General features: G+C 37.7%; 1 protein-coding gene across 1 annotated transcript in view; it reads right to left on the bottom strand.

Annotated features, from left to right (window-relative positions):
- The window catches only part of PLCE1 (phospholipase C epsilon 1), a 138569-nt gene that overhangs the window by 17886 nt on the left and 101806 nt on the right, over positions 1-18877 (bottom strand). Inside the window, 14 exon segments of the mRNA XM_086616447.1 lie at positions 1802-1925; positions 2908-3066; positions 3149-3265; positions 3698-3805; positions 5626-5791; positions 5906-5967; positions 6968-7206; positions 8141-8277; positions 8363-8485; positions 13720-13879; positions 14269-14386; positions 15293-15475; positions 15992-16658; positions 18306-18348. Of these exon segments, the coding sequence (XP_086472573.1) occupies positions 1802-1925; positions 2908-3066; positions 3149-3265; positions 3698-3805; positions 5626-5791; positions 5906-5967; positions 6968-7206; positions 8141-8277; positions 8363-8485; positions 13720-13879; positions 14269-14386; positions 15293-15475; positions 15992-16658; positions 18306-18348 (2406 nt within the window).

The raw sequence follows: 18877 nt of genomic DNA, 5'->3' as shown, positions 1-18877 counted from the left end.
ATTAGCCTTATGCAAACCTAATGTATCAGTAAGGAAAATAAAACTGAGTATCTTTTAGAAAGTTTACAGACCATTATTTAGATTAGTTTTGCCAAAATATTAACGTAATTAAAGATCTCAAAGAATAATCATTGTAATAAAGCAGTAAACCATGCCACAGATTCCTTCATATATTGGAAGGTGTGAATGTTTCTTGCTAGCTTCAGATATCTCAAACCTTCTCTTAACTACAACATTGCTCAAAAATCACGTACTGCCGTTAGCTTGCAATATTTTCCCAGTAAGTGTGTTAACAAAGATCAAAGTTTTCCACAGCAGTTTACAGCTGCATTGTCTCCACCCTGTCGCATACAAGGAGTACTCTCAAGGAGCCAGTTAGGTCAACTTTCTAGCAAAATGCAGCTGAAGGCACCACCAGCACCAAATTCATAAATTTCCATATTAGTATAAATAATACTGCTATCTCACAAGCAGTGTCAGGTCCTGAACTGCATTCATTAATTTCATGACTATTTTTTAAATCACTAACACAGAAGCAAGTAATGTAAATAAGACACCAACTGGAAGCAAGTCCTGTGCTGCAGGGCATGCTCGAGCCTTACATCTTCTCTGAACATGGTACTTAGAACTTAAACAGGTACCTACTAGACTTAATTAGATTTAAAGGTTCAATGAGTGAAGTACTTTACTGTTTACCTAGGAGGACATGCCCAGCTGCATCAGACCAATGGCCCACCTAGTTCGGCACTTTCTTTCTGAGAGAGGCAATGGGAGATGCTGTTTAAAGAGAGGATCCAGCCACTAGTCGTGGTCCACTTCCCTTGTACCATCCCAACACCCAAAACTGCTGACTATTAGGGATGTTGGACCATACATTTCTACCTATAACATTTGCTTATAAACCTATAATTTTATAGGTTTACTCAGCCACCTCAGTCTGGTACATTCTGTTCTTCATCTGGAGTTTAATCAAACGTGTCTGAATCGGTGAGCTAAGGAAGTAGTGGGAGTTACTAACTGCAGTGGTTTTTATCACCTCTGGCATGCCAATCATTATATCCAACTCACAAACTGCCCCTAAAGGTGGATTTATGCTAAACTGCCAGCTCCTGAAGGCTAAAGTAGCTGAAGCATAGACAGCACATGAACTTCCAAAGGCAAGCCAGTAAGGCATGTCTTGCCATTTTTTCACTGAGCAGCTAAAACTTTAATAAAGCCATTTTTATTAAACAAGCCAGGGACTCAGTGGCTTCTCTATCTTTATGCATGAAGCTAATAGCTGATGCTGAAAGTGTAACTAAAATAGGTACCTCAGGGATTTCTGGGATTAGACAGTAATGAAAGAGGACTTTGAAGAATCTGCATCTTAGGTCAATTTAATGGCAGTCATGCAGATGCATGGGCTAAGCCTGTTGTGAACCTTGAGCCTTCAAGTGTCTAAACTCCTTAGGAAAGACAATACAGGCAAAGGTAGACAGAGTACACTATGAACACAATCAGTTTGGCATAATATAAACAATATAAAATACATATAAAGACTGCAGTTTAGCATACACTGCAGAGTTAAAACATCTAATGGTTGGAGTTAAAAGTCAGACTCAAGTTCTCTACACAGTCAAGTCATTTTCACAGTGTTACAGACTACTGCACCAAAGCGCCACCGAGGACATTTAGTACACCTTCACAAGGTAAGATCAACTTAACACATCATTCCTGAACTAGAATATTTAAATGCCTTATTGCTATAGTTCTAACAGCAGCACTGTAATAAATAAATAAATAAATAAATATATATTGTTACCATCAGAGAGAGATTCATAGTCATAGTCATATTCATCCTCTTCATCTTCTTCCTCTTCATTGGCAGGCGTGGGGTTGCTAGCACCATTGCTAGCCTGTGCTTGCATATGTGCCAGCTGGTGAGCCTACAGCAACAGAACCACTTGTTACATTATTGGTAAGTACTTTTAAAAAGCAAAACAGTTTTCATCACTCTTTGCTTCTTATTTTACTTATATGAAAGCACTGAGTAGATATGAGAAGTAAGAAAGATTGTTAAGATCAAACTAAAATCTCATGTTAAGGTTTGAATATAAAGAAAACTTGTATCAGAAAAACACTCTATAAGATAAGAAACCTGATTAATTATGGGACAATGTCCACTTTGCACATTATTCAGAGCAAGACTGCCTTTTTCCTGTCTGAGGTATGCTGTTTTGGAAACAGTTTAAAAGTTTTTTTAAAGATTAAATGATCAGTGTGATATACTTATTCTGATACAAGAATTCAATTCTAATTCAATTCTGTTCACATTTTTGTTAAAAGTAATTAGTTTTCAAGGATTCAATCTAATTGCTGACTAACTATAGACACGGTTAAATTGCAGCTACCAGAGATGCAGCCCTAATTCTTTAGAAATCAAAAAACTCTCATATAGGTGTAAGCACTACTTGAATAGCAGTCTCCCCAAAAAGGGACTAAGAGAGTATTTGCCTGGCTTGAATAGAAAAAAAAAGAAACAGCAGAATTCTACATATATTCTACAGATTATACATACTGTATATATACACACATACTCAATGCCTATCACTATTTCTCAACAAACATGAATAGCAAGCGTTATAGCCTCAGAGTGAAACTTCATTTATATTTATCACATAGGGCATGTGGTGCTAATCGTAATATTATAAAACTAATACTCTACAATTTTGTTATACTGTATCTATACTTTCTTATATGTCTCGTCTACTTATTTGAAGGTGTTGCAATCCATTGTGAGTCTTCCAAGCAAGAACATGCATTAGACTATTCTGCTGTACACATTGGAATGGCAAAAACTTCAAACACAAATGAGTTATTTCTAACAAATGTTAAGTCTCACTGCTTGCTATTCAGGAAGGACTTTACCTTTTGTTTCAATATATCCACTGGTGTTTGATGGGCTTTAAGCTTCTTGTTTTTAAGCAGGATTTTTCTTTTCAGTTGGCCAGGTGAAGGAAGCATGGGATCATCAGAAAAGTCACTCTCAAATAAAAACTTTGTTACCAGCTTATCTCCAAATACATTCTGAAATATCAAGAATATGCAATATATTATGGAAAATCGCAAGGTACATGCTTAGAATAATTTACCACAATTGATAGCTTACCTTGAAAATTTCAGCCATCTTACGTTGTTGAGGCAATGAACAGTGGTTTTCTATTGATATGATAATTGGCATGTCAGATGTGATAAACGCATTTCGATCAATAGCTTCAACTACCTCCTGTTGAGAAAGAAAGGCCATTGAAAGAACACGTGATTATTTTGCAGCATTCAGTGAACTTACTGTTAGTTGAAAGCAGAGAAAGGAAGGCATCTGTTTTTTCCCCTCTAGGAAGAAAGAATCCACAATTTGCTTTCAAAACAAGCTCCTACAGATCAACCTACCATCTTGTTACAACAGAACTGGTAACAGCTACTTGGGTTGACAATAAAAAGACAGAAAATTATAGTACATATGCTACCAAAACAAATTTGAAAATCATAATGTTTACAATTGAGCAGCTCATGTCTAACTTAGTACATAGTTCATATTCTGTAAGAATTTAGTCCATTGGGATTTACACTTTTCTAGTAGGCTAATTTTTCCTTCATTAGAGAGAAAGCTACCAATTTTCTTTTCACTTTTTGTTTCTGTGTGCAATTAATAGCATACCTTAAAAGAGATCTTAGTAGTAAGAGTGTGCCCGTGATAAATGATAGGCATCCCATCATCTCCATCCCAGCAGTCTAATTCCACACTTCTGCAGCCTTGCAAAAGAACCTACAACGCAGTTGAACAGTGTAAGCACATATAAGCCACAGTCTCACGCCATCAAAGCAGAAGACAGTGCAGAGCGAAACGAAAGCCCAGAGATTCAGCAAAAGTGCTGGAATGAGCAATCGCTGTGGAGCAAACACAGCCCACAGAAACTACAGTCCCCAGCTAACTGCATTCCCTAGGTCGGGAAAGAGTGGGAAAATTAAGAGAGCATTTATGTTCTTAGTAGGAGTACCACAAAGCTTTGAAATTCATGGTATCTTACAGGACACATGGAATCTGTTTGCAGAAAGTAGTTCTTAATGTATAGCTTAATGTTCTAAGGGAGAGAAACGTTTCTGTATTTCTACCTGCAAAAGCAGCTATAAAGCAACATAACAATTTATTCCAGGTTGCTACCCTGACAGCTTATGGGCACAGTATCTGCAGTTTGTTTGCCGATTCTTTTCATTGTTGTTGTTAATTTTTTAAATAGAAGAAAGTCTGAAAATAATGTCTTCTGGATAATTTCCATAAGGACAGACAGAATGGAAATGTGCCAGGTCATCTTATTTAATGATATTAAGCTAATTTACAGCCATCTATCCATCCATCCATCCATTCTTTATTTATTCATTTATTTATTTTAGAAAGCTCTATTTGCTAGAAAACCACTAAAGAAAGCAAAAGGAAGGACAGAGGGAAAGATAAGCTAACCCATCTGTTGGCAGCTCAGCTTATGATTGCTATCAATATTTAGCATGCCTATCATTGGAAGAGTTATCTGTATTACAATTAAATATTTTACTGAAAACAAAGATCTCTACAACAAAAATAATTTCCAGCAAAAACATTCATGAACAAAGAAAAAATTACTTCTATTCAAAACCTGAATAATTGGATTTCAGGCACTTGTGTCCGTAGCTGGCACATCAGCACTTCTGCGAGAGCCAGACGCACCGAGCCAGAACAAAGTGCCTCTTCTCTTCTGATGACAACTACTTGAGGGACAGGAAGAAGCTTTCCCGCATCGTGCAAATTCTGGAGCCAGCTGACCTCTGTCTCACTTCTCATCTCTTTTCAATATGGTACTCACACCGCTCTGTGCAGTGCTACTACAGGAACCTCCTTTGCAATTGCATTTTTCAATGTAATGATGTTATTTGGGCTTTCCTAACACAGCCTCACCCTCTGTCTTGTAACTCCAGGCGAAGCAGCACATGAGACGCCAGAGGAGCCCTTCTCAATGGTGAGTCATTAACATTTAGAGTAACGAAAACACTACTCACAGGAAGTTTGATGCTTTCTCTAGCGTTTGGTAAATACACAGACACACAAATATATATACATACACAAACAAACACAGAGCTAAAAGCCCTAGGGAGAAATCTTTCTTTTCCTATTCACCAGCAATCAGGCATAAAGGCTAAAATACTGTAAAACATTCCTAGAAGTAATGTTTTTAGAAGTTATAGTTCCATTTGAAATTTGTCTTTGCAGTGCAATGTACAGTATTTGAGTAGTGTTTTTAACATCTGAATGAACTAAAATATTAGATCAGTGTCTTTCCTGTGGGAAAGTCTAATTTTAGTAGGTTGGGTCAGACTGACTGGTGTCTGAATGCTATGAATCTCAAACTAAAATCATTTTTTTTGCCTTAGAAAAGGCATTTGAGCACAACTGTGCTTACAGGCAGCTTTCCCACACATCATGTTTTCCAACATTCTGCAAGCAGGGGTTTAGGACATTTAGATTTTCAAAGCAAAAAGGTCATGCTTCTGTGACTTGCCAGTTAAACAAACAAGTTCATGTTGAAAACTACACAATGATCCAATCCTGCATACCTGGCTGTAGAGCTCTACTGAGGACTCCCCTTTAAGCTGATGGCCAGTAAGGTAAGTATTGTGTGAAGACTCGATGTAGTAATATGATAGTGGAAAGTGCAAGTCCTCAGTATTCTCTTGTGACTCATCGTTTTTGGAGGCAAAGTTGTCTTTATCCATCAAAAATCTAGAGGTGAGAAGATGTGAGGAAATTTTATGCTGAGCTGAGTATTTTGTGACTTTCATACATACAAAACATCTTTATACATACATATATATAAATTAACACATAATTAATTACCTTGCAAATCCTTCAAAAGATAGCAGCCCCTGCTGGCACATATTCACACTAGGTTCAAATTTCTAGAAGGAGAAAGAAGTTTGAGAGACACATAATAATGGCTTTTTCGTATTTTCATAGTGTAGTTTGCTCATTGAACTAACTAAAACCAGTCTTTTTGGGGATAAAGTAGTTACATGTCTGAAGTATGCTCATGCTTGTTTTACAAATCACTGAATAACTATATTAACCTCATAACTAAATCACAGAAACATTCAGGTTGAAAACGATGTTGGGAGGTCATCCAATCCAGCCCCCTGTTCAAAGCAGAGTCAGCACTTAAACTGGAATTAAAAAGAATCTATAATCAGGCACCCTTCTCCTATCTATTGTGCTTAAACACACCACATCACCATCTTGAATTATAGAGACTTATGGTGTGCTAACTTGATGTTTCTTTAGAATGCCTGCCTTTTAAATTTTGCAATTCTATATTATAAATCGACAGCTGAAATACACAAATTTTAACCTTTGTTAACTGCTAAGTGGGGGCTTAATTTTGGAGTATATTATGCATGTTTGGAGGAATTCAAATTTTTATACATACTTTCCAATCACTTCAGCCATTGTATATAAGGGAATAAGATGTCCATGTTTGCTCTGCAAAATTTTTAATAATAAAATAAACATACATGGAAATGGTGGTTTTTTAAGTTCCAAATCAGGGTTAAGCTCTATCCAAGGTAGTCACAGACAAGGAGAAAACAACGCATTGTCATGAATTCTTTTCCCAAGAGGTAATGTCCCTTTCCACGGAAAGCACACATAGCCAAAGAAACTTTAGTTGCATGAATTTTTTTTTCTTTTTACGGACATATTTATGGGCATCTGCACAATTTTATAGCCCGCAATAAAGATTGTATTAAATTTTAAATTCAAATAAACTGTAGTGACAACATTGGTGTGAAGGGAGATATCCACACAGATATGCTATTCTGAATATAAGGCAGACAAGGTTGGCACGGAAAACAGAAGTAAGAAGAGTTTGAGTAGAAGGAATTGCAAGATGTTTGTATTACAGACCTGGATAATACTGAGGATTTCATCATAGGTGCAGTGTTCTCCTTGGCAATTCACCAGGAAATCATTTAGCTGCTGTATTCCCACTCCGAATATTCCCAACGATGCGCTTTCAACTCCAGTACCATTGGTTACGATACTGGCAGCAGCAATAGCATCAGATATTTGCCTCTGGTTATCTGATAGCTGCTGCCTGCTCTTAATGAACAAACCAAGGTCTGAAACGTTCCTAGTCAACAAATCTTAAAAGCAAAAAAAAAAGCTATATAATTTGTGTATTCTATACACTGTATAGAATATAATACACATCAATATCTGACCATTTTAGCACTGACATAGTAAATTAGAAGAAAACCATCTTGTTTCTATTCACTAACAGAAAAAAGAGTGTTAAGTGTGCAGGAAAGCAGCAGGAGCGGACTGTAAGTGTTCAATTACTATACAGAAAATCCTGGAATCCTTTAACATGGATTCACAGCCCCTCACACACTGTCACCCAGGACCCTCCTGCTTCCTCTCACCGGCACGTACCTCCTCAAAGCCTCTCATAGCCTCTCGTGATGCACAACCCCATTCCCTTCCTATGCAGTCACGGTTTATCTTCTTCCAGTCCTATATGTCAGTTGTACTGTACCCTCCCCACAGGTTGCTTGGCAGAAAGACTGTTTTCTTTAAATGGGGGCAAAGCTCCAGCCTTTGATTATGGTAACTGGGGAATGTAAAGGTGGACAGAGGTTTCCTACTCCCCGACCCATGTAAAGCAGATCTACTAGGAAACCAGATAGGAAAACCACAACCAAATGAGACACCAGGCACAGCCTCCTCATTTCTCCTCCCTGCACTTGCTTAGTGTTTTACCCTTCCAGAGCTCCTGCAAGCAGATACAGATCCCCATGTTGGGCCCAGCAGCTCAGCAACAAGTTTTATGCCTCTGCTATACCCATTACAAATATATCTGGCTAATGTAAAGCAGGAATACTTTTCCTCCCCTTCATTTCTGAACAAAGAACCTGTCTTACATTCTGCTAACTAGGTATTAGCGGAGATACGGCAGCAATCCTCTACTTTAACTTACAATTGAGAGTTCTTTATAAGACTGACTGAGATACTTTTTCTTAAGGCCAATAACTGAAGCTGTTCAGCAGTCTAACAGCTATATTTTCCTCTTTAACAAACCTAAATCAGGCTGGAATCCACTGCTATTTTCATCAATCTTCAAATTAGTGTAAAGTGGAGTAGGCTCTAAACCGGATCGATTGCAAGGCACAGCGTAGATATCGAAAAGGTCTTTCAGATCCTTGCGGCTACGGACACTGCAAAAACAGTTGAAAAGTTCAATTTTTGCTCTTTTATAAACTTAGATAAATGAGATGAGTACAGAATAAAAATATATTTTACCTGAAAGATTTGAAGAGCTCTACAAATTCCACAAAAGTCATGTTACTGTCAGACACCATGAAGTTCTGAAACCCCTTCATTCCTCCTTTAACGCGGCCATGCCAGCTACTGCTGCTCCATGTGCTAAATCAGAAAGAGACTGCTGTAATTTGGTTATGTTAAATTTCCACTTATTGAAATATTATGCATTACTGCATTAATACTTTATTTGTGCTCTCCTTAATGCATTTATTACCAACATCTGGAAGCAGTAAATAAAGAAGTATCTTGTAAGATGCATAATGACAGTTTATACCTTCTTGTTTCATAACAGCTATTCTTTTCCCTCAAGACAACTGCAGACTTTGCCAGAATTAATAATGTATACACACGCTATTTAAAACTCTTCCATGTGCAAAACAGTCTGATGCAAATGGCACAAATGAAAGCAATTTCATTTTCCATTTAAAGAAAACAATGCCAGTATTCTTGTAGTGCAGGCTGTTTATGAAGTTCATTGAAGATTTGCTAATGGAAAAATAAAACGGATGTAGAATTCTTTAAAGCTCTGCACTGGCAAAATATAATAGTAATATTCTGACTGGATATGCAAGGAAAAGAAGTATTTTCTTTTTGCACCTGGAAGCATTAAAGGTGCAGATTTTAAGAAGGATAACCCTTCCCTTTTCCTGGCACTCAACCCTCATTGTTTCCTAGCCCATAGGTTTCCTGGATACTTCCCAAGAACAGTCAGGATTATCATCAGATACCACAAAGACAGATCAAGCTACTGTCCTCCTCTTCTTTTAGGCTTGGACAGTAGCCTCTGGAGGCCATTTCCTCCTAGAAATGAGGTTCTAATGATTTCCTCCTTTCAGCTTCATGGGCTGAAGGAAAGAAAGGAAAACTGGAGTTTCTTGAGAGCAAAGGCAGAAAATGATGACAGAAACAAATAGCTGTTTGCTGCTAATTATTTAGTTGACTTCAGTAATACCAAGCCCAGTCAAATTCTTTATAACTGCAATTGCTAACCTAAGTTGTGTAGCTGAACAAAGTTTTTTAAACAGAACCAGTACATTTCCAAAAGCCACATCTCAAAACCTTTAGGCTACTACAGGATTTAAGTGTAGTTAGGCCCCGACTTGAATTATTCCTTGAGCAGTATGAGCAAGTCCTTAGTGAATTTCATGTACTAATTTCCAATGATGACAGCAGGATGGGCTGAGCTCTTGAGCCTCTTCCTGGGCCTAAACACCAATGAACACACACTGCAGGAATGGGATCCGCCAGCACCAGCATCCTGAAAAGGGAGGGACCAAAGCAGCCAGCACAAATATCAAGAATTGTCCACTTCAAACCATAACTAACTCCAGAAGCTAGAAAATTTGTTTCAAAGTATCAGACTGAGTGACTGTGTGTCAGACTTAATTGCTCTGTAACATTCAAATCTACAAATTCATAAATGTAGGAATTCTGCCATCAGGTTCAGCACAAATAGTTCCAACAGCTGTGACAGAAAAACAGGACCAGCTTCTTGTCCTGTCCACTTGCTGCAAGCAGTCTGTTTTTACATAACTATGCTAGATCAGATTCCTCAATTCACTCCTGGCCTGGAATGGATGCATGCAAATGAAAACAGTATGTGATCTAAAAGTATTAAAAAATACCATCTACTTTAGCTGATAATGTTCAACTTGCTTGGCATCACTCTGGCAAGTACTGACATACTGTATATAACCTTTTGGCTAAAATAATTCCTAACATTTTTATCAGACAAGAAAAATAAACCATGACAAGGAAAGTATCTTGACTCCAGAAAATGGACTGGAACTGTAGAGTAACAAATGGAAGACCAGCAGGAGATGGTACTGCTCAGCATTTCACAGATCTGATCAATAAAGAGTACCTTCCATAGCCATTCCATCAGTAGGAAATATAGGTTGTTAAAAAAAAGCCAAAACACCCAAGAAAACCCCACTACCACCAACAACCAAAACTGTAACTAGTAACAGTCTGGATTATACCTGTATACAACTAATGAGAGGCAGTTCACTCTCTCTTCATAAAAAGGCCCCCATCCCTAATTTTCCATATCCTGTTACCTGTTTCCCAATGGAGTTACCACCCTTTCCCTTGTGTTCTCCACCTTACAGGTGGCACTAGATTTCCAAAGAACTTGGGAATCTGATGGATGCACATCTGCTTTGAAAGAATGACAGAAGACAGCTGCAGGCTACCTGCATTTGGAAATTATTTGGACATCTGGATTGTACAAGGATTTATTCTCAATGTAAGTTATTTGTAAGGAGGTCAGGAATATCAAAGTTGTGAGTTATGTATGTAAAAACACCATTTTTCATTCTCTACCTTTAAGAATTATTATTATTTAAAATGTACAACAAAGATAATCAGGTCATCCTCTTTTTAAATGGCGATCATTATATTTAGACTTTTTTTTTTCACTTCAAGAAATTTTATTTTATTTAGCATTTGTCACTTGGTGGAGACACTGACCTAAGTGACTGCTCAGGGAAAATTGATGCACATATTATATTGCAAGAGAAAGAGAAAAAAACTAGAGATCTCTCTTGCTGTCCTCCTCCTAGCTGCTACACTGCAGCTAACAGTCATTTGTTATCAGCTAAGCTTTCCGTGCTGCAATGGCTTCTGCGCAGTCCAGTGGGACCCTTCTGCTCTCCGCTCTCCTAAGCTCTAAGTTTTGTACGGGATCACACACTCACCTAACATGCACGACCAGCTCATGCATAACACTGCCTCCAACCATTAAGTCTTGTCAGTGTTTTAGTCTAAACTCTGATGCTAATCGAATTAATAAACTCTGTTGGCTCTGATCTGCGCAGAGCCATACAAATGCATACAAGCACTCCTAGCGGATCCTGTATTTCCTAGCTTATTTCATTATCTAAGTCGTTCCAACTTTCTGTTACTTTGGAAAACGGATGCTTCATTTTATCTTAATTTATGATGCTACTGACAAAACTGGTTAGATATAAGTATATAACTTGATTTCTATGAAACTTCAGAATTAACAACAAAAATGAGGCAAAAAGAAACAAAAGATGTCAGTGTTCAGTCTGTATGGCTTCCCAAACTTACTTTGCTTGTGTATTACCACTTTTAAGGGAAGCAGCTTCCAGGAAGAACATCACACTGCTCGCAGTCTATATGTACCACAGGTTGTGGACCACTGTCCCAGTCTGCTCCTCTGTTGGTTATATCTATACTGCTAAAGGCATTCAACCTGTCACTTTTCCTTAGTGGAGCAGAAAGGCTTACGTTCACATTGCTCTGCACTGCCCAGCAATTGGTTCAGGTCTGTTTGGTGCCCCATGGTGCTTGCCTGTTTATTTTCAGTGTGTATTCTACCTGAAGGGGCTGAAATAAGCTGTGGCATATGTTATTGCCTGACATAAGCCATTTATTTAATGTAACACAAAGCAATAGGACACGCCATGCCTGTGGGCAGATTGCCTGAAGGTACAATCCTTGCTGGGAGTGTGTCCTGTAGATGGTTTGAGACCGAGTAAGCTCTCCATCCATACTATCTAAGCACAGAAGAGCAAGTATTCCCAGAACTGCATCTAAAACTCCATCTTGGAGTAAACCAGCTGGTTTACTGCTTAAGAGATCCCAGGAGTAAATTAATATACATACAAGGCAGATGATCACAGGACTTTGCAGCAAAGCAGGGAGCCTACCATTTGATAGCTTAGATATCGATCGCAGCTGAGGCACTACAGATATTTAGTTCTTTTAGCACATATGAAGTGTCCACATACATGAAAACTGGCAAGCACATTTCAGGCTTATCAAGGGTCCAAAGGGTAAATACCAAGACTAAAACTCTCTCCAGTGCTCCAAGTCTCCTAACGGCTCATGAAAACTGGGTCAAGTACTGGATAAAACATGTAATTCTGTTCTGAGGAATATTTCCTCAGGATAGATGAAACAGCCACACAGCTGTAGCCTGAGCAAATTCTAGCAAGAAGGGCTGTATCAACTTGGAGAGTGCTCTACTAAGCGATGCTGTGGAGTTTCCAGACAATTTTGCCAGGGAAAACCTGTCATAATTCAGGGAGGCCCACAGAGCTAAGCTGTGCAGGGATCTGTACAGGAACCCAGGACTGAGAGGATTTAAAGGAACATTAGCTGTCCTCCCCAGGAATGCGAGTTCTCCATTGAGCCTTTTAATCTCATTTAGAGAACAGCAATTATTTTGGCATAAAAGCAAAAAGCAGATTTGCAAAACAGAGAAGCACTTTCCCAAGGCAGTAAAGCAGCATTTCTTCAGTGTAATGTAAAAGAAAGCTGTTTCAATCCTTAAATCTGAATGACAGTGAAGAACAAAAAGAACAGAACATAGTAAGACTCTCAGAAGGCAGTGTTAAAAGGAGTAGTCAACCACAGACGTCCACAGGTGGCTCTACTAGTCAGATCTACTGCCAAACCCAACTGTTTTAAGTGTAAAAAAATCCCCAAGAAACACACAACATAAACATTACATAAGACATGTTGCTTCAAAAAAAAATGTTCTACCAGCAACAATAATCTCTTCCACTGTTTACAACCGCTTTCCTGGAAACCCCAAGGTTCATACCGTAACCATACCTCAGTATTCATTCTGTTACAAGGCACTGGAAGGCCTCTGTTGAGATTGTCTTCTTGTATGTCATAAAGTACCATCCACATCCCTGACATATTATCATTGTTATATTATTATTACTACAACTACTACCAGCACCACCATTATTACCGTTCATAGAATCAATATATTAGTGCACTACATCACTGCACAATCACAGCATGACCTTTTGCACTGCCTAAGGGATACAAAAAAGAATGAACGTTTAAGGAGGAGAGGCCTGTAAGAGAAAGATTTCAAATATGTTCCTCCTATTCCCTGAGACATCACTGCAATCATCACCAGGAATGTCAGCAAAAGTTAATACTCCCCCAGGTAGAAATGACTTGTGCTGAGAAACCTCAGAACTTCGGTTGATTTTTATTATACAGAAAACATCTATAACTATGTTTTGAAGAAGATCTGGAGAAAAGAATTAAACTCCATATTTGTGTAGTTTTGGAACAGCATTCCAATCTGCTTCTGTAACAGACATAATCTGAAGCATGCTGCTTGGGGACTTGCTAGAAAGCCATCCCCAGATTCATTGTATTTCAGCTTAAATGTCCTATGTTGTTCTACAATGTTTTTTTAGATGTCTGTCCAAAAGGTAATAACATTATTGGCATTGTTTTTGTCAGATTTCATCAGTTTGGCAAGAAAACGAGATTTGATGATAATTAACGTAACAGTAACTTTTTTTCTTTTTAAATCAAAGAATTGATTTTGTCCTTACCTAGACTGACTCTTACTTGAAGACATTACAGGAGAGGAAACTGGTCTTGCTGGTGAAGATGATGTAGCTCCTATAGTAGGTGATCCAGATGCTGTCAGAGAGTGAGCTCGTCTTGATGGCAGGTTGTTAGATGGAGAAGCATTAATAATAATATTTTGATCTATGGAGAAAACAAAAGTTTGTAGCACAATTACAACATCTGGCCCAATAAAAATGCTTTTGTCCAAGAGACCTATACCATAATTCATTAACGTGTAGTAAGACACTAAAGGGATTCTAGATTTGTCCCAAGGCAGTCAAAAAGATACATTCTGAACAACACATATACCCATCTCATCTGAATGGAAAGGAAGTTCTAATGAAACTAAATGAAAGAACAATCATGAACAACTACAGAAATTAATTTAAAAGTTTATAGCATTTGGAGTTTCAACTGCAAAAGTAGTTTCGTACCATAAAAGTATTTTTAACACCATAAAAAATGTCTATATAAAAAGACTCTGAGCAACACCCTGAGGGACTTTTAAGTACCGAAGCTATATTATCTACCTGGTTCTTCTTGTTCGTCAATATCTTGAGGATCCGAACCACTTCTATTACGATATTCTTTACAGTTTTTTGCCTTCCGAGTTGCCATTTCATCATCAGTAGCCTCTCCACTTTCACCCTAGAAATGATGAGCATCATAATAAACATCCTGAAAACAGTACTTTTCCCGTTCTTTATCAGTGCAATCTGAAACAAAACCATGAGACAAATCAGCTATTCCTTATGAAACAAACTCCTGTAAGGCCAACACCGGCACTGTCAGTGAAATCATCTAAGTAGGAAAAAAGACAACTTAAACAGGATACATAGTGAAGTATGAGACTATTAGGTGTTACCCAAGTTTGACATCACACAGAGACAACAATGATTGCGCCTCTCAAGTGGTGCAGCTGGTTTTACATTATTCTGCTGTTGCATAGGAGCCCTAAAGAGGATGGATCTTGTAATCTGAGGATCCCCCGTACCCACCCACTAGAACCTGTGGATAGCATAGAGTTGCTGATCCCTGTATTTTCCTCTCTCCTGGCTATTGCTGAAAGTGATTGAGTCCAGGAAAAGAGAGGAGTCTGCCAGACAAAGTTCAGTGTTCCTGCAGCCACGTAAGATAAAAACTGCTTGCTAACCTGAGGTGGAGTAACTGTGGTGATGTTTTTGGGAATATAACAACAAAAAGGAGCAAAGAAACTGACACCAGCCTCCAAACATCACTTTGCATGTTAATATTTTTATTATTACCAATATTTTACCTTTATACTGAGGTAGCACCTAAAGGTCTCAACAAGATTCTGTCCCCTTCTGCTAGCCCCAGCACCCAAATGTCCTGAGAATGCTTCAAGCATGAGAAAAGAAACCCAAATTAATGGCAAACAATAAGCCCAAAACCTGAAACTGCAATAAACAGTTTTAAAATTATCATATAACTTTTTTCTTCTGGTTCAGAATACAGTTAGTTGCACAGTAACTGTAGGAAGGAAACAAATCAGCCAGATAAACAGCAAAATACACAAATAACAAAATATTCTACCCTCATGAGTACTTTCTTCTTTTTCTTAGCTGTGCTTATTCCCAGAGTGTTGTTTCTTTGTACACTAGGTTTCTCGGTGCTTTTTGTGAGAGTTCCTGTGCTTGTGTTTCTTGCACTCCATCGTCTGCCTCCAAACAGTTCAACAGCCTGAGCCAAGGTTGGGCCTTCAAATCTTCCATCCTCCTACAAAAATACTCAGCGTTAACAAAACAAGGGGAATAAGAACAGACATGTTTTCTTAAGCAATAATACAGACAACTCTAAGGAACCAATGAAAGACAAAGCATCAAGAGGAGGCAATTTTTAATTACTGCATGAATACCAAAAGCTTATTTTATTTGCTATTTTGTTGTGGTTTTTTTTTTTCTTTTTTGGCCCTAACTCTCATCACTCAGTATTTCAGCACCCTTTTCAAGCACAGTCATTGCTTCTTCTTTAATAAAACACTTATTCCAAAACTCTAAACATATGAAGAGCTTCATAAAAAAAATAAGATTTAACTTCAGTGTATTGAAAACATGCAAGGTTTGACAGAACATTATGTGGAGAATCAGAACTTATTGACTTCAGCTGTGTTACAAAATTGGAGATTTGGAGCTCATCTTTACTCCCAGCTTACTTATCATAGAAATTAATTGCGTTACATTAAGTTGTTAACATCTTCAGACTTTTCTTATACACAATCACAGTATCTTTTACCTGGTAAAGGCTGACATACTGTTTCCGTAGCCACTGTAGTCTTTGATCAGGGAATCTTCTCATTTTCCTTACAGCTTTAGTCAATTCCAGCAATCCATCATACAGCATTCTGGCAGTGTATTTTGGAGCAACAAAGTGCAGCAACTTATTATCAGTAGTCTGAAGTCCATAAAGCAGTGTTATACCATTTTCTTCAGGGGACATATTACAAAGTTTATTTTGAACACACACAGTGTGCATATCAATGCCAGAGTGTCCCATATATACAGCCTTGGCTGAAAACAAGTCCAAAAAACCTTCCACCAGTCCAGTATTACCAAGAAACTGGTATCTACCAAGCTCAGCAGTATTACCCAGCATGCTCAGTTTTGCTTTAGCATTTGCAGGGCAAACTGTTGTGGGTTTTGTCCAAGTCAAAGTACTATTGTCAGGCTGAAGCTGGAGAAAGCAACGCGCCGAGAGGTGTGTCTCCTGGTCATAATGAATGACAGTTGCCCCTTGTTGCATGAACTGATGGACATCAGCCCTGATAGATAACACGTACCAGGGAATGAGTTCTATCCCATGGCAGAAAGCCTTTTGTTGCTCTTCTGTTGAATTTGTGTCCCACTCCTTCGACTGCTCAAATATATCACTTTCAGAATCCGAAAGATCTCCAATTATAAATCTGTATGTGAACAAAGATGAGAAACTTCTATTTAGTGATAGATGTGCTGATTTATACTATGACTGATGAATATTTTTTCTACTGTAGTTTAAATAAAAATATTATTGTCTCTGTATAATTTGGACTTACAGGAACATCTGTAGTTTATACAGTATTACAATTTATGTAATTGCAATTTTGAATTAATTAATAGATGCTGCTACAATTAATCATATCTCCTGTAACAACATAATTATATTCTCTCAGAACTTTCCAAACTTTACATTGAAATAAAAAATGTCTGTTTGAATCTTAAAACGAAGTGATTCCAGTTTCTAAATCCACATCATAAGATTGCTTCAGTTGAAATATCAAGTACCACATGTGGAAACTCTTACCAGGATGTAGTGGATTGAAGACAGGACTTCTAACGTCTGCTCTATTATTGATTTAATGTGCAGATCTTTCACATTATATAATTTTCTGATTAACACTTGTAAAATACAAGCCTTCCTCATAAGAATGCAGCAACAATTTTATCAGATACTTTCCATTAGAAAATTTAATTTAAAGTAAAATATTTTCATGAAACTTGTACGCAGCAATGAAAAGTTTTGAAATATTTTACTATAATTAGAAACAGTAGATACAGAGCAATAATACCCAACTAATAAATGAGGTAGTTTAAATAAATTTTTTTCCCTACAGAAGCTTCTGACATGTATGAATGAACAAATGTTTTAATGAACATAAAAAAGAGCGAACTGTTCTGTGTACAGCAGAACTAATGAAAGACATTTTCCTAAGGATATCTGGCCAATAAAACGCAAACCAGTTTCCTCTGCATATTCTTCAAGGCATCTTGTCCTAATACCCTCAGTGCTTCCCTTTCATATCACCACCGTACTCTCAGCTCCTGCCCACGTCCTAGCAGCTAAGCAGAAGACAATTCATGCTGTGATTTGTTCCAAATCACATATACTATCTCCCTAAGCTAAACAGCATGGATAATTGTTAGCTCTTCCTCAAACTCTCCTCTCCCCAGGGCACTAATTAATTTGAATTTTTCCGTTTATCAATTCTAATGATTCCTTTACAAATTTATTAATCAGTGAGACCTCTACCTCTCCACCAAATTCAGGTAAAAGTGGCCAACAGACTGAGGATTTATTGCTTGTGGTGAGTTTTCGACTAACAAACAAAGGCAGAACAACTGTATTGGCCTTAAATGTAGCTCTATTTCCTTAAGAAATCTTCCTAAAAATACAGGTAATGCATTATAACTGAGCTGGTATAAACTGTCTTACCAGACACATGTACATTGAAATATTTACTCATATTATGCAAGATTAAGATTTTCAAATTAAACAAAAAACTAAAGCAGCTCTTCCTCCCCCATGCTCTCAAAACAATCAAGTAAGTCTCTGCAAGAATGGTAGAAAATATATTATGAGACTAGATGTGCATGGCTGGAGGAGTCTAATCCAGTGGAGACAGAAATGGCAGAGCTTCGTTTACACCTTATTTCATGGTCGATAGCACTGGCATGCTGCAGATTAAAGTGTACCAGAAGCAGGTGAGCCAAGAACACACACGTAACCACACACAGAAACCTAACCTCTGACATGAGCTGCCAAAAGCAACACAGCTATCAATTACTGAGAACACATCTAGAGAGCCTGGTTTGGATCAGAAGCTTTCTTTACATGTGCTGCAGTGAGATGGAAGGAAATGAAAAGAATAGGTAAGGGAAACATTAGAACAGACTGCAGGTTTAGAGGGGAAAATTGCATGGGATACAAAAAGGAAAAAAACTTGAGTTTCCCCTATTATTTTAAAAGGTATTTACTGTAATTAGGAAAGCTTAAAAGTTAAGATGAGATCAGGCTAACGAAGCAATGCATCAAAGTTTAGAGTATCTTAATATGCTATTTGATTAACAATTCTATAAAAACTGTATTGCAAGCTTGAAATTTTTTGTCTTCTTCTCCCTACCTTTATTCATTTGAGAACTGTCAGACAGAATTCTAATAAACATCAAAGTTTTATATTTATGGCATGTACAGAAATTCAGGGTGATTAGACAGATCACTGATTACAGGGTGACACAGTTTATTTGCTGACACAACTAGGAAGTACTTCTAGCCACTGCCCACTGATTTTATTAAATGCCTTTCATTTTCTTCAAATCAAACTAACCTATCGGCTTCAACGGGTTCATCTTCACATTACTAATCCAA

Source organism: Tauraco erythrolophus, chromosome 9 (assembly GCF_009769465.1).
Source record: "Tauraco erythrolophus isolate bTauEry1 chromosome 9, bTauEry1.pri, whole genome shotgun sequence".
Taxonomy (NCBI): domain Eukaryota; kingdom Metazoa; phylum Chordata; class Aves; order Musophagiformes; family Musophagidae; genus Tauraco; species Tauraco erythrolophus.
This window is presented reverse-complemented; position numbering and strand designations above follow the sequence as displayed.